Source organism: Enhydra lutris, unplaced genomic scaffold, assembly GCF_002288905.1.
Source record: "Enhydra lutris kenyoni isolate GAN:26980312 unplaced genomic scaffold, ASM228890v2 scaffoldscaffold15, whole genome shotgun sequence".
Taxonomy (NCBI): Eukaryota; Metazoa; Chordata; class Mammalia; order Carnivora; family Mustelidae; genus Enhydra; species Enhydra lutris.
In genome coordinates, this window is record NW_019154099.1 from 34,457,433 (window position 1) to 34,474,555 (window position 17,123).

A 17,123-nucleotide genomic window follows, 5' to 3' on the forward strand; every position below is an offset into this window, starting at 1 on the left:
GCTTTCATGAAGTTAGATTAGTAAACATCACAAAGATTAGACAACTCATCACTAGTCTAAGTATTCAAGAATGTTTTAGCCTCCAAGTAACATAAAAACCTAGAATACTATTAATTATACTGGTTCTACACAATAAAACTGATGTTTAAAAATAAAGGTTCTTTATAATACTTGAGGTGTATCAAATCTGACTGATAATTTTCTTCAATAACGAAAAATAATACTCAGATATCACTAAAAATAATGAAACGGTTGCCTTCGGTAATATATGGAGTAAATACAGATTTACTTTGCAGTCTATTCTCTGAAATATCAGAAAAAAAATTTCTTCTAAGCTACCTTACCATACCACGTGATGCTAAACTGCAGGATCATACAAGGATGACAGAATAACTTTATAGAGAAACACAAGATAATGTGCTAAAGACAGTCTGAGTGTCTCATAAACTGTTTCCTTCATGAGTGCGCCATAAAGAGTTGAAAAGTTGTGACCAAAAAGATTTTTACACTCAAATAAGTTGGAAATAATACAAACCTACTTTCTAGTTTCAAGATGCATTTTACCATAAAAGCTGTGAGAAGGCCTGAAGTAAAGAAACCCATGTAACTTGTTTAATTTGGCATTTCTCCAATTTCAGTGAGAAGGGAACACTCCTTTTCAAAGTATACTTGTTAACATCTGATACCAGACTAAGGAATACTGATTTGAAGTGAATAAAACTATATGACAAGAATGAGAAGACTCCTTTACTCCTAAAAGCATCTCACCTCCTTGTTTTATCTAGGAACTGCCTTCTATTCTCTCTACACAGAACATTAGCTGGCATATTTCACGGAGTTCAAGACATCACTATGAAACACATTATCACAACGTACCCTACTAAAGACAAAAATGTTGCCAATTATAGCCTCAAACACAAATAAGATGTAGCCTAATTCAGAGGTGTTGAAAGGTGAAAATAAAATGTCTTATAAACAATGAACTATATGATCACAAAAACTGCTCAATATTTGAATCTATTTGGTTCTAGAGTTTAGACAGTAAGAGTATGAATAGCAAGGGATATCTGTATTTTCAATAGACAAAGATGGAGTTGTGATAAAAGAGAAGAAAATCTGTTAAGAATGAAACCAGTGGAAGGACATGACAAATCCAAAAGAATAGAAGGTGCTACAACTCCTGAGAACAAAGTCAAAGCACAGGTGGTGGCTTTTCAAACAATCACACCTTCTCTATTTTCCAAATGGGTTTCTGCCTGCGCTGTATTTTTTTTATATATTGACCTTACTGAATTCACCTATTAATTCCAAAGGTTGGTGAATTCCTTTGGATTTTTCACATATATGATGTCATCTGCGAGTAAATATAGTTTTGTTTCTTCTTTTGCCATCTTTTCACCATTTATTTCATTTTCTTGCCTTACTATACTGGTTAGGCCCTACACTTAAAAAAGTGATGATTTCAAGAAGAGATCTTGTTCCTGATCTCAAGAAGAAAATCATTCAATATTCCACTATTCAGTATTTTAGCTCTAGAGGTTTTATGAAGAAAAACTTTATCAAATTAAGGAAGTTTCTATTCTTATTTTGTGTGCTGTTTTTTGTGACTAAGTAATAAATTTCATCATATGCTTTTTCTACTGAAATAATCATAGGAGGTTCTTCCCACTTTTCTCCCCCTTTTTCTGTTAATGTGGTAAATTAAGTGGATTTTCAAATGTTAACTCAAATCTTGCATTTCTGGAATAAATTCTACCTGGCCAGCATGTATTTTCTTTCTCCTTATCACTGAGAACTTGCTAATATTTAGCTTAGGATTTTTAGGTATACATTCATGAGCTATTGCTTATAATTATCCCTTATCTTAATATACTTGTTAGGTTTGGTGTCAAAGGTTTGTTGAATTCAAAAAGTGAGCTGAAAAGTATCATATATGCTTTGTCATTAAAATGTACATACCACTACTACCTCTCACTTTCCAAGACAAAAGTCAATTTCTTAACAAGACAAGTTACAATCCATTAACACCTCTTTATCTTATTTCCTATGTAAATTATTATCAGACGTAACTACTATTAATTCTTGTAAATAAAAAGAAAAACAGGGGCGCCTGGGTGGCTCAGTGGGTTAAGCCGCTGCCTTCGGCTCAGGTCATGATCTCAGGGTCCTGGCATCGAGCTCTACATCGAGCTCCCTGCTCAGCGGGGAGCCTGCTTTCCTCTCTCTCTCTCTGCCTGCCTCTCTACTTGTGATCTCTCTCTGTCAAATAAATAAATAAAATCTTAAAAAAAAACAAACAAACAATCTTGGTAATAATTCTGACTAAATAATCCAGGTAATAATCCTGAGAGAGATCAATGCATTTAAAAAAAAAAATCAGGGGCACCTGGGTGGCTCAGCCATTGAGCATCTGCCTTCGGCTCAGGTCATGATCCCAGAGTTATGGGATCAAGCCCTGCATCAGGCTCCCTGCTCAGCAGGAAGCCTGCTTCTCCCTCTCCCACTCCCCCTGCTTGTGTTCCCTCTCTTACTCTCTCTCTTTCTGTCAAATAAATAAATAAAATCTTAAAAAAAAAAAAATCAAAAGTATTCAATAACAGTTACAAAAAGAAACTCAAGAAAAGAAATTCCTTAACTGTTATATTTAAAGTAGCAAAATTACAAAACAAATGAAAATTAAAACATCAGAGAGTTACTTAGATGGCTGCATTTTTTAGTTAAGGAAACTGAGAGAGTAAGCTTTGTTCAGGATCATACCTAATGTCAGCTGTTAACTCAACAGCTGAAGTCTCCAAATGACTCGAAATGTTCCTTCAGTATACCACATAATTTCCCTTTTAAAAGTCCCATGGTGCATATGTTAACATATCATATTGCAAAGAGACAAAGATACATATTTTTAGATTTAAAAAAGGTCGGGGGGGGGGAGAGAAAGAAACTATTGCTAAGCTGCTAAGGAACAATAACATCCTACACCTGAAACTGATAATGATACACAAACCTTAAATATTCATGTAATTAATCATTTTATTTTCTTAGTTAAGAAGGGTCTTAGGGAGATAATTTGGACAGTCTTAAGTCTTTCTGTAGACTAATCAAGGCAGTAAAGACAGATGCCACCTTTATTCTTAATAAATCACTCTATCTTGAGAAGTACTCAAACGTCATTTCACTGATCACTCTTTCCAAATCATACTATTTAACAGCTATTGCAATGTCTTAAGATTTCAGTGTATAAATTAGGTTTTAAGTTTTCTCTCTCAACATAAAAATGGACTTTTAGAATAAAGAATCACTGAAGGGTTTACTCAGTGTTGTTCAGAGGAAGCGGAAATTTTTTATATTTGTATACTTACTTGCTTTCATAACGACAGAAGACACTGTATAGGTACTAGTTTTGAGTATTTCCCAGCCTTCAATTTGATGATGGGAAACATTCTTCTATCCTTCCTAAAACTTCTCTGAATCACTAAGCTCTAAGGATTCTTCATCAAAAACCCCTACAGACTTGGGGAACGGGAACAACCAAGAATAAGCAAAAACAAAACGCTATTCTATAAAGAAGTTCACTGAAGATGACTGAAAGTTACACACTTCTAAATAACTGCTTTCCTTAAAAGATTCTTTAGAGGGGCACCTGGGTGGCTCAGTCGTCAAACATCTGCCTTCAGCTCAGGTCATAATCCCGGGATTCTGGGATCGAGCCCCGCATTGGGCTCCCTGCTCAATGGGAACGCTGTTTCTCCCTTCTCCCTCTCCCCCTGCTTGTGTTCCCTCTCTCGCTGTGTCTCTCTCTGTCACATAAATAAATAAAATCTTTAAAAAACAAAAAAAAGATTCTTTAGAGTATTTACAGTATTTCTTCATAAAAATACTACCATTAGTGATGTTTCAGTTAATGGTAACTCTATTACTAAATGTACACTATCAATTCCAAATCTGTATCTCTTTTATCCTGAAGCTATATAAAACACATTAAAAAAAAAAAACAACAGAAGCAAACATACCAGTAAAGTTCTGTAAAAGCTATAAATTTCAGGGTCTAAATCTTGACATAAACAGATGCTAAGTATAAAGTTTTCAGAACTCTCCAGAATTGGTCATTACTAAACAAAGTGTAACAGACTTATTTTCTTTATTCCTTAGTTACTTACTATCAAGATGGATAAACCTAATCAAAGTAAATATTTAGATACTGCTAAAGTCAGTAGCATGGACTAAGATATAGACAAATACAGGGGGGAAAAAAGGGAGGCATCATATGGGGGAAAAAATTAAAGATTTTATAGAATAGGGTAAAGAGATTTTTTCAAATCTTTAAAAGAATGACTAGAATTCACTTAGAGGAAAATGTACTCCAGGAAAATCACCACCAAAAAAAGAAAAAGAAAAAAGGCAGGAAAGAGTGAGAAATAATGAGCAGAAAAAGGCTTGCTAAGTTAAAAAGAAGATCTAACACAGAGACATAAGCCCCAAATAACTGAGATATGATATGCTATGAATCAAGCAGTTATGTAGCTGGGGAAATGAAGTTCTTAACTTCTGTAAGAAGTTAACATTAAAATAAGTCTGGGAGTACAGTGGTGGTAGTATAAACTACAGGAGCATACGGCTAGGACACCACATCCAGAGGCCAAGAAACTGAAGGTGGTGGAGAAAAAGAAGTAGATGACAAACACAAGTGAATGACTCTCAGGTTTTTAGACTGCACAACTTGGAAAATGGTGGTATAACTTCCAGAGTTGGAGTGAGGAGGAGAGGTTAATTTAGGAGGGAAATCATCATTTTTTAAGTACGTTATGCCTGAAGTAATGTTGAGGTGCCCAAGACGAAAATCTGAAATACGGAATGAGATTCAAATTCAAATTTCTCGAAATGCCTTAGTTTAACATGGCAAATAAGGAAGAGAATATACTGAAGAACCAGCAAAGAGAGGTTAGCCCTTTCATGGGATCTCTATTTAACATACAGAGTCAACTTTCTATATAATCTTAATAATGGAAAGAGCCATGGATATAAAATAGAGGAGACCCACATTCCAGTCCTGACTCAGTAATTCCTAGTTTATCCACTGGGCCTTACCTTCCTTCTAAGATGAGGACACAGAAATGAGAAAAATGATCTAATCCTATTCTGTGATTCCATATATCAAATAAGACTAAAGACCAGAGCATTCACTCATACCTAAATGGAAAAAATAAATAACACACCTACACAAAACTATGAGATAGGTCCATTTAATCAGCAATTACCCCATTGTTTAAAAAAAGAAATGACAAATGACAATTGTCAGGCTATGTACAATAGCTGTTAGTAATAAATAACAAATTTACATTTACATCACCCTTTCCAATTTAAAAAATACTTTTAAATGAATCATTTTATTTAATCCTCACAAAACTCTGTGAGCAACACAAATTTACAATCATTTCTCCAACAAGGAAAAGGAATCGGAAAGGTTAAGAGCACTGCCCAGTATCATGCGGTTAGTAAGTGAAGAGCCAGAACTCAAACTCAGGTAAAATTCCTAATTTGTGGCCTTTTCCATTAGGCTGCCAGAGTTTTCAAATTAAAATGCACAATGTCGCTAAAGAAAATATAGTAATAAAATGAGAAAATGAAAAGAAGGAAGCACATGGACACATAGAGGCAAATATTAAAATGCTGATGCAAAAAGTAAAAAAAAAAAAAAAAGGTAGGCAAATTTTTTTCTTTTTCAGCAGATGGAAAGCAAAAAGGTAGGAATAAGAGATACAGATACTATTAAGAAGCAAGAGTTTAGATCTAGGAAAAAAATTTAAAAATTAAGATGCCACCTGAAAACATTTATGAAGCCAAGACAAACAGATCATGCTATTATTCTTCTTACCTTTTCAGTTGCTGAAACAGATGGCTTTGATACAAAACCCAACCTGTCCTTCACAGATAACTTAGTTACATTCTAAAAAAATTAAAATGGACATATTCAGTGTTTCCCCAAACACACAGGTCTGTTGGGATTTTGAACATTCTGATTCTACTAATATATACTAACTCGTTAAGCATACTGATGTTAATCACACAAACTTGGGCCTTTTTCAAAGACAGAGACAGAAAGAAAATGTGTGTGGAAAAACAAATAGTACGCAGTATTATGCACTCATAAAAAAATCATGATGTAAAGTAAGGTTTCAACTAGGTATTTATTAAAGTCCCTCCACTGATACAGAATCATAAATTCTTAGAATCCTATGTTGACAAGTGTGCAGAAAGTATGAACACTGTAAATATTAGATTTGAGTAACTAAAATATCTGCCTGCTTCTTGAGCTTAAAAATAAAAGCCATTCTTTCCTAAAGTATGTTTCTGTAGCCAAATACACTGTATCTGGTGATGATTTGAGATAACAGGATGGGGAATTATTATCCCTGGGGTTTTTTTTAGTAATTGAAAATTTATCAATTTCCGTTCTGCATGTTTCCATACAATCTCATTATCTGACTCTTCAGGAATTACCTAGAAGACTATTTTAATAAAATAGCATCCTAACTACATCCTAATGCTTACATTGAACAACAAATGCTAAAATATCTAGAGAAAAAGAAAGCTAAGTTTCAAAGACGGAGGGTGCAGAAACGAGAAACTGCCACTCAAGCGTGGAAGGCAGTGGGAAGGGAATGACATGTGGAGAAGAGAATCTGAAACTCAGGAATGAGTGATGCAAAGTTCTGAGAACTATGTAAGTAACTTGAAACAGTATCATCAAGCATGCTAAAACCTGATGGCTTAAGCATTCCCTTCGCAAAAGCTTTTGGTGCAGTCTATTGTATCATCTTCTCTGGAATAGAAATCTAGTCAAGTAAAAGATGATGGGAAAAATAAGATTTAATATACTGAACTTCATTTTTCAGGCAGTTTTGCTTAAAATTAATTCCTTCACAAAGTGAAAGGGAACTCAAGTATTAACTAGAGAGAAGAATTTAAAATTCAAATACTATAGGAAAAACAGAATGTGAAAATCTTATGCTAATGGTAAAAAGAAAATTTACAGGCGGAGTTCATATACGTACAGACTGTATTTCTGTATAAGATATACACAATTAACTATAATTCGAATCACAAGGGACACTAATTTGCTGAGAACCCTGTTATGAGACACACACAATAAGACTTTTCATTTACCTGAGGAAGGTCTGAACTGGCACTCTGTGCTTCTGCTGGTTCAATAGTATTTGAAGGTACCGGACCCAATCGCTCTTTGACTGACTGCTTCACAACAGGCAAAATGGGCTGCTGGACTAAGGGCTGCATTACCTCAGAACAAGAAAAAAATGTTAAACAAGAGGATCAGCTCATGAACATGTCAAGTAACCTCTGTTATTTGTTATTACATTGCCCACGCAGACAGTTTTAAAAGTGCAGCTTATAATCAAAACCTGTCTTCCAAATTCCTTCACACACATATATAGATGTTTTTCTTTGCATAAATTAACTTATTTATAAAGGAAATAATGAACAGGAGAAAATTCAATCGAGAAACAAACTGCTATAAAATCCTCCTGTAAGCAACTGATCTAACATTAGTGACTGATTCAGTGACTGAAAAAGAGAAAAGAGGGAAGGTGGGAGGAAGAGAGGAAGGGAAGGATTTCCAAAACGAACACACAGTATGAGTTTCTGGAATATGTATAAGCTACCACATACTATCTCCTATCTACTAGGGACTTTTCTATATGCTTTTTATCTTATCATCCAATGATTCTCTAAACTAGGGACTAACTTCACAATAAAGAGAACAGGTTAGGGACATTAAATAAGTTCCTTCAGTCTTCACGTTTCGGAGGTAGAGCCGGAATCTGAATTTAAGTCTACCTGACTGCAGTACTCCTGCTCTTAAACACTGTATGCTAAGAGCTTTCTGAGAAAAGCACTGAGTTTCACACAAATCTCTCTCTTACCTTTGGAGAAGTAGTTTGTAACTGCTGGGTACTTCCTTCTCTGTGCCAATAAACCTTAATAAAGCGATTGTTTAGTACTGCTTCTGTACTTGATATAGCTTTCTTTGCTTCTTCATATGTTGCAAATTGGATAAGGGCACCTTCAGGATCACCATTATAAGCAACCTAAGATTTAAAATATTAAGACCAGTGAATTCCAAAAGAATCCATTGTTTCATCCAATAAAATTCCTCAAGAGATGAAATTCTGGTCCTTCCAGGAAGTATTCTATCTTTACCCTTTCTTACACCTAGATTATTTACCACAGTTTACTTTCACTCCCAAAGAAATGTTAACTAAGGACTGTATAAAAAATGCAAACTGATACAGTAGTGAGATACCATGTTTTGCTCCTCAGTTTTGAAAATTTCCCTAAATTAATTTTACCAGGGCACTTAAATTGCAAGAGGAAAAGAATATTCTGAAAACTTTTTTGTGTCTACATCTAAATGTGGTAGATAAAATTGAATTGCTGTAAAAAGATACTCAGAGATATTCAAGATTACGTAACTGTGGAGTAATATGTATACCATGGGCCCGCATATTTTTTAACATATATATATCTTTTGCGTGTGCTAACTGATAAATAGATAGATAAATACAAAAAACCTAGAATAATATATGATATATTTTTAACAATAATAGGATTATGGGGCTATATGGGGAAAGGAATGAGAAGTACACAAAGAGTTAAGGTGGAAACATTTCCTTTAAATTCTATATAAACTTCTATTGCCCCGGGGCGCCTGGGTGGCTCAGTGGGTTAAGCCTCTGCCTTCAGCTCAGCTCAGGGCCTTCAGCCCAGGGGTCCTGGGATCGAGTCCCACATTGGGCTCTCTGCTAGGCAGGGAGCCTGCTTCCTCCTCTCTCTCTCTCTCTCTCTCTCTGCCTGTCTCTCTGCCTACTTGTGATCTCTCTCTGTCAAATAAATAAAATCTCTAGGGGGAGAAAAAAAAAAAACTTCTATTGCCCCACACCAAGCAAGCATGCATTTTTTCATGTTCTTTTTATATTATTTTTTATTTATTTATTTTTAAAGATTTTATTTATTTATCTGACAGACAGAGATCACAAGTAGGCGGAGAGGCAGGCAGAGGCGGCGGGGTGGGGAAGCAGGCTCTCCTGAGCAGGGAGGCTGATGCGGGGCTCGATCCCAGAGCCCTGGGATCATGACCTGAGCCGAAGGCAGAGGCTTTAACCCACTGAGCCACCCAGGTGCCCCTATATTATCTTTTAAATGTCAAAAAAGCAAAATTTTCCAAATAATCGACTTCAGTTGTACTCTCTAAAAGTTATTTTTAACAGGTTATGGGAAGTAATTATTTTAGTTGAAAAGAACACCATACATACTGGAAAAAAAGCCCAACATTATTATAGTATTTTTGACATATATAATGTTAACTCAATACTAAATAATCTCACAAATTACAAATACCCAACCCGAGGTCTAATTTTAGGTGAAGTCATATACAAATTACACTGATTCTTAATCCTTAAGGATGTTCAAAAGTGATAGAGGAAAAGTAAATATTTGAACTAATTAAGTATTCCTTAATTAGCTGATATTTGGGCCCCCCAAAGGTTATCGTTTAAGTGCTTCCCGATATACGAGCAGCAGAAACATCCTGACTGAAGCATTCTGTTGTAATGCTTCAGAGAAACTGAGGAAATGAACACTATTAAAGATTAGATATTCCTGGGCACCTGGGTGCCTCAGTGGATTAAGCATCTGCCTTTGGCTCAGGTCATGATCCCAGCCAGCATCCTGGGATCGAGCCCCACGGTGGGGTCTCCTCTCAGTGGGAGCCTGCTTCTCCCTCTCCCTGCTTGTACTCTTTCTGTGTCAAATAAATAAATAAAGTCTTTTTAAAAACTAAAAAATAATTTTAAAAGATTAGATTTTTCTACTCTGATTAAAGTTTGCTATAATTTTGTAATAACTTCTATTAGGTAGAAAGTATATAATATGATCAATCAAAACTCCTTGCCTTCTGAGAGCAAAAAACTTACTCAAAATCACACATTGTTTTAAAAATATAGTTTCGTATCATTCCAATTTTCCAAATTTAGAATGTCACCAAATTTTCCATATTCCTTTATAAAAGTATTTTTCTTACTACATTAAAATCCCTCCCTAAATAATTAAGCAAAGACCACAGAATTACTGCATAGCTCTTACCTGTAAGTTAACCAAGGTTCCAAATCGACTAAAATGTTCATTAAGTTTGCTGATATTATTTAATTCTGGAGGAACTTTTCTAAGTTCAAGTTTGGTGTTTTCATTTCCAAACTGAACCTTCTTCTGGAAGCCTGGGCTGTTTGTTCTATTAAAATTTGGCCTGTAACAAAAAATCAAGTTGATTAATATATTTATTTATAAATCCTGCCCCCTATCAAGCAGAGATTAATAAGGTTTTACAATTTAAGTTCTATTGTTTTTTCAAAACTGAAATTACTGATTGATAAAGAAAATTGAAATTTTCTTCCAAAAACTGAAATTTCCTAATTACTACTGTACATATCTTTCACAGTAGCTAACTGAGAAGGGTTCTCCTATGCCATTTATTATGTCCCACTTTGAATCCACGCCCACTTAAGCAGGAAAGGTCCAGTGCTCTTTCAGTAAATTTGCATATACAATTTTTGTTGCACTTCTGCAAAAGCTAGCTTACTGAAATGTATCCTATTCTAAAACACTGATTAAAAACAAGGTATAACCATCTCAACCACTTTCCACCTTAAAAAAAAAAATGTCAAAACTGTAAACCATACATTTGGCACTTGAAAAAAGGCCAAAACTGTGGCCCAGAGAGGTTATACACTTTCCTTACATCACAGAATTACAGGCAGAGCCAGAACTAGATAGTACCCATTACTAAATTATGTTAAAGCTCTGAAAGTGTGATCCTCTCTCCTTTAACTTACAAATGTTATAAGAGAATCTTCACACGCACCCCAACATTCTGGTTCTTTCAATGATCCTCTTTCTCTGAAGCCCTTCCCTGACAACTTTAATGACTATCCAGCTCCCCAAAAGATCACTTTCCAGCTCTTAATAGGACTTGCCTACATGCTAAAGCCTCTTCCCAAACCTGACCCAACTTCCTTCTCGAATAGTGGTCTCATGACTATCCTTTATATAGGTAGTTTTCACTGACATCTCTAAGTTAAGCAGTGTTTTTTTCCGGAGGTGGGGAAAGGAAGGAAGAGGAAAAATTGTGTCCTTGACTACCACAACACTTCTGTATGAAAATACCCTCCAAGTACCTATTAACTTACAAATATTTAGAAATCAATGTACACTATAGTGTGAGACTGCTTATAGAAAAGAATTATATAAAGCTCATTTTGAAAGAGAATACTATATTGCCAAATAATATTCCAGTATCCTAAAAATCACTATACATTAAAATTTCTCAATCCTGCCAGCTTACTTATCAAACCAGGTCTTCTTTGTAGGAGCTCCAGGCTCCCCGGAACCAATGGTTCTTTTCCTTGATTCTGAATCCACTACTATCCTCATACTGCTTTTATTAGGAGGTTTTTCTGTTTGAAAAGAAAAGAGAGCACAGATTAATATTTTCTGTTTATCACAGATACTTCCTTACATGCATACTGAAAACAAAGTTCTGGCTTCTTGTCCAAATACACATTTTTAGAAGAAACAGAAATAAATGCAGATTCAAATATAATAACCTAAAGGATTTTAACTTATTCTGAATTCACTTCATATCTAACTAAAGAAGACTCAGTAATTCTTACATGTCAAATTACAATATGACTCCACAGGCCACTTCTTTTGAAGGTAGCGGTGGGGGGAAGGGAACGGTAAAGGTAAAATCAATGTCACTGTTTTCACTGGCCATCACCCTCCCCGTAAATAAATGTACAAATAAATCAGAAATTTAAGTTTCTGATTTATTTAAGGCTTTGAGTTCATAGTTTTGAAATCAAATGCACGACCTGAATTTAACATTTATTCAAATTCAAATTTATTCAAAATTTAACATCAACCCAATGACTTTCAAGAATTGATAACTTAAAAAAAAAGAATTGATACAGTTGTGATTGAAGTTGCCTATTTAAATATCAACACAGTAACACAAAGCACACTTGATTTAGAAAGGTATTCAAGATTGAAAGCACACTTGATTTAAAAAGGTATTCAAGATTGAAATGCAGTGTAAAAGAGCTGTACACATCTGCTACTTCCAACACTTTACATTTACTTAGTTGGAATGTGACAAACAGGTACATTTAACCTGTTATTCTGAAACAACACTAAAGCTTAAAACATGCAAATCTTAATCCACATAGAAAAATATAATTTTAAAATTCTTTTTAAAGATGGATAAATTGATTGCATACCTCCTGTTCTTAATATTTCTAAACACATAACTAACCAAAATAACTTAAGGTGTTCCAGCACAACCTCTCATGGATGGCTATAACTCTGATCTCCATGCAGGAGATCATATCAATCTCTCCACCACACATGAACTCTTGTCCAGAAGTCAGTTCTCAATTTCTAACTTGTCAGTTTTCTCTGGCCATCTAGTTCTCAAAATCCTACAGGTTTCTCAAAACTCAGAGTACATACAAAGTACAAATTATCTTCATATCAAATGTACTATTAAGTCTTTCTTAAGCATTTCTATTAATGAAACTACTATTTGATTTCTGAGTCTGCCCACATCCCTTCAATTCACCTTGCATATATTTCCTCTCATTTCTCACCGAAACAACCCTGGTCCAAACTTACATTACTTATCACCAAGTCTAATGTACTAACTGAATTTCTGCTCCTGGAGTTCCTTCCAGTAATTCATCCCATATAAAGATCAGTAAAATCAGTGTCCCAGAGCTCTGCTGTTTTCCTTCATCTTCAACCTCTTCCTCTAAACTGGAACTTCCCATCAACATTTAGCAAGCTCAAATTACCCCATTTTTAAATGAAATCTCGTAAAACTACTTCCCCTCCAGGTACCACCATCCCTTGCTCCCCACATTCACAGCTATTTCCTAAGAAATGTTACACTTGCTAACCTGCTTCCCTACCATCCATTCACTAATCCTCCAAAAACTGGCAGCCGCTCTCATTACTACACTTAACTTTCTCATCCTAAATTTGCTGATGTCCTAACTTGTTGCTTAAGCTTATAAATATATCCCAGTCCTTCTCTTACTTGACCTCTTATCATTAAATGCTGTTGATCACTTCTTTTCCTATCTTCTTTGGATTTTTCAGGACTCCTCACTCCCTGATTTTGTTTGTGCCTTCCTGACTTCATTTTCTCAGTGCCCTACTTAAGCTCCCCCTTCTCTGCCCACAGCTTCAAATACTGGTGTTCTCCAAGGTTACTTACTTGCACTTTCCAATCTCGCTCTACACAATCACCTTAAGACATCTATTACCATGGCTTCATTCATCATTTTTAGTGATTCTCAAAGGGAAGAAAAGTATATCAGAAACATACGAGAAGAGTTTTCAGAACCCTTATCAGTCAGGCTTGCAGATTTGGATATGCTTCATTCCATCTTCCTATACCTCCCATAATTACTAATGGCACAGAAGAAAAGATTAAGAACCACTGTTTTACATGCTCATGATTAAAAATCTGTATTTTCTAAACTATCTCTCTCTTAAGAGACCTGACGTCCAGATCTTACTTCCAACTGGACATTTCTCTTCAAACGCCCCAGGACACAACAAATTAAACACTTCCAAAACTAAATTTATTTTCCTACCAAATCTGTTCTTCCTCTCAATGATATTAGCAGCTGCCCAATTATCCAGAGCAGAAATCGGATGTCTTCAATTTCATGCTCTCCATTTCACCCATTCTAAGTCCCGCGATCCAATAATGTCGTCAATTCCACTAAATTGAAATCTTTCATTTTCCACTGGTAGTACCCTACCCCAGCTATTATACTGTCATCTCTTTTTCTAGAATTCTTTAAATGCCCTTAACTGGTCTCATACCTCCCTCCACATATCTCACTCCCTCTGTTCCAGTCATTAAGTTTTCAGTTTCTCAAAAGTATTATGGAATGTAATTGCTTTACCTACCCCCTTTCTCTGGCTAAATCATCCTATGTTTCCACAGCAGATCAGGTGGAAACATCCACTATCTAACACTGGTGATATTCACAGTGCAAGCTGGCAGCCTCTTTGCTCAGTGGCACCTTTGCAAGACCAGTTCTGCAACAGGATTTGTGGCCTTACTGTTGCCTCCCAACCCGGTTCACTGACTTTCTTAAAGTTTTTGAGTTATCAAATATTCTTTTTTACTTTAATATGTTCTTTATCTGAAGGTTCACTAAGAAAGGCAGTGATATATTCTCCCCTAGTCATTGTGATGTGTTTGTTCCAATTCATCTATATTCTCTGACTCAGACTGTCTTTCATTGTAACTTATTTAAGGAGTATTAAAAATGGAAATAAGTTCCTCTTGGTATTCAATTAGCAAATGAGTCTATTAGTTATATATACTGAGTTTTCCCCCACATTATCCTTTTAATAAATTGTTTTTATGCTTAAAATTTTTAGCCCTGGTTTTGTTGACAGCAAATGGAAAACCACTTAGCCCTTACTCCTACCTTTATCCAGTCAAGGAACATCTATCAAATTCTCTACCTCCTTAGAAATCTGGAAAGAACAATTCTCAGAGCCTCTCAGGCATTTTTCTTAGTAATTCTAAGGTATCAATGGGCCTAAATTTTTTCTTTTGTTTAATGATGATGATTCCCCATCAAGTTTAAAGTATGGAATAATATAATTATCACATAATAGCCTATAACAAATTTAAATTAAGTCCATCATCTATAGATAGTAAGAAATGTACACTAATTATGTAATAAATAATATAAAAACTTTTAGTTATGTATCTGTCACCATCCAGGAAAATAAGTTTCAAACCAAATGGGCAAAAGATGAAAACATTTTGCAGGGGGGGAGGAAAAATGAGAAAAGATGAGGAAATAAAAATATAGGTACTACTCAATTAAAATGGGGGTGCTAAATCAGTTCTGTGGTACATAAAAACAATGTTATTAGTGGAGAATATATTCCTAAACCACATGACAAAAATACTATGTGATATATATGAAGAGCAGTACAAAAATAATCACTATATACAATGAATCTATAGGAAAAGGCATTCAAATTTCTAACCATACATACTAGACATTGCTCTCTCAATGAGGCCACTTCCCATAACTTGTAACTACACATGTGGAGCTGAAATTACCATAACTGCAATTTCTACATGGTAAGAGATTTATATAAGGAACATGATCCCTCTTCCTTTTCTTGACCACCATCAAAAAAGTTTGCCTGGCATTGGAATGAGTCTAATATTGATCTGTAGTAGCATATATTTTGCCACACCTAAGCAGCAAGGTAAGAAAGAGATGACTTAATGTAGGAGGTTCTGGTAAAAGCAAAGACTATAGGTACGATAAAAAGAAAGGTGCTAAGCAATGACCAAAGAAGAATGGGGTTTTCTCTGAACTAGGCAGGAGAGACTTGAGATGAAAAGCCACAATCTTAAGTGGCTTATAATTTTCATTTATAAACAATCTTATCCCTTATATAAAACTCAAAAAAAAATTTTTTCTTCTGTTGTTGTTAATGATAGCTATTAGAATTCCTCAATGAGAATTTAAAAAGTGTGAGGGAAAAGTGACATCCACGTGAAATGCTTTCCTGTAAAATCAAAGATGATATAAATTAAATTGGTTATAAATTATAATGTTCCTTATACCTCTGTAACAAAAAGTCCCCTGAACACTCAAGTTAGATGCAGAATTTGATCATTTCGATGAACAAATAAAAAAATGCAAAGTGTAAGTATTCACAAGTTTACTAAACCACATTAGGCACTACCATTCAACAAGTTGCAGTTTTATTCATGATTGATGAGGCATCAATCATGAAATCTTTTTTTTTTTGGTTACTAGGAAAAAAAAAAAATAAGTCAAGACTACAAAGAAAATAGGATTTAAAAGTTAGTTGAGGTAGTTAGGGAAGAAAATATATTTTATTGGCCTACATACATTTTCCATTATGGATGACAATCCCTCACTTCCTGTATCTGTAGCCAACGCTCCCTCTTTCAAATTAATGTGACCTTTCTCCCTTCCTCTAAACCTATCAGTTTGTACTTCTAGCAGAGCAGTTTTGCTGCCCCTGCTTTTGACTTCCTCATCTAAACTCTTACCTTCTTTTCTCATTTAGAAATTTTATCAAAAAGTCTGTCCCCTCTAAAAAAATTTTAAAACCTGATAAGTCACTTCCTAAAACATAATTCCTTTTGATTAAAATATTATGATCAAACCAGTAACAAATTCTTCTATGTAAAATATGTATCAAGCACAAGTTTGTAGAAGCTTGTAAAACTTATTTCATTATCCAATCTACAAAAAAAATCTTCAGGAACTAAAGCATTTCTCAATCAGAAGGCCCCTGAGATCACCATCCCAGCCAAAAGCAGATGCTTAACTGACTGAGCTACCCAGCACCCCTAAATCATTACTTTTAAGAGCGCAAGACTACAAATAACAGAGGTGCCTGAGTGGCGCAGTTAAATGTCTGACTCTCCATTTCTCTTGATTTAAGCTCAGGTCGTGATCTCAGAGTTGTGATATCAAGCCCCATATAAAGCTCCATGATGGGCATGGAGTCTGCTTAATATTCGCTCTCTCCCTCTCTGCCCCTCCCCCCTTAAATAAATAAAATAAATCTTTAAAAGAAAGACTGCAAATGATAAAAAATAACCCCCCAAAAAACTACCTTAAAAAATGTGTATTTTGGGGCGCCTGGGTGGCTCAGTGGGTTAAGCCTCTGCCTTCGGCTCAGGTCATGATCTCAGGGTCCTGGGATCAAGCCCCGCATCGGGCTCTCTGCTCAGCGGGGAGCCTGCTTCCCTCTCTCTCTCTGCCTGCCTCTCTGCCCACTTGTGATCTCTCTCTCTCTCTCTGTCAAACAAATAAATAAAATCTTTAAAAAAAAAAAAATATGTATTTTGGGGGCACCTGGTTGGCTCAGTCGGTTAAGCATCTGCCTTCGGCTCAGGTCATGATCACAGGGCCCTGGGACTGAGCTCTGAGTCAGGCTCCCCGAACAGTGGGGAATCTGTTTCTCCC

At 35.4% G+C, this 17,123-nt stretch overlaps 1 protein-coding gene across 13 annotated transcripts in view; it reads right to left on the reverse strand.

Annotated features, from left to right (window-relative positions):
- Positions 1-17,123, reverse strand: part of LOC111146969 (RNA binding motif protein 26) — a 79,896-nt gene that overhangs the window by 22,292 nt on the left and 40,481 nt on the right. For 7 of the 13 annotated variants that reach the window (XM_022502760.1, XM_022502758.1, XM_022502755.1 and 4 more), the window contains exons 10-14: positions 11,411-11,522; positions 10,156-10,315; positions 7,938-8,102; positions 7,162-7,293; positions 5,870-5,941 (exon numbers count right to left, since the gene is read on the reverse strand). In XM_022502760.1, the coding sequence (XP_022358468.1) occupies positions 5,870-5,941; positions 7,162-7,293; positions 7,938-8,102; positions 10,156-10,315; positions 11,411-11,522 (641 nt within the window). The remainder of the gene's footprint in view (positions 1-5,869; positions 5,942-7,161; positions 7,294-7,937; positions 8,103-10,155; positions 10,316-11,410; positions 11,523-17,123) is intronic. The other 6 variants (XM_022502765.1, XM_022502764.1, XM_022502763.1 and 3 more) reach the window with 3 other exon arrangements.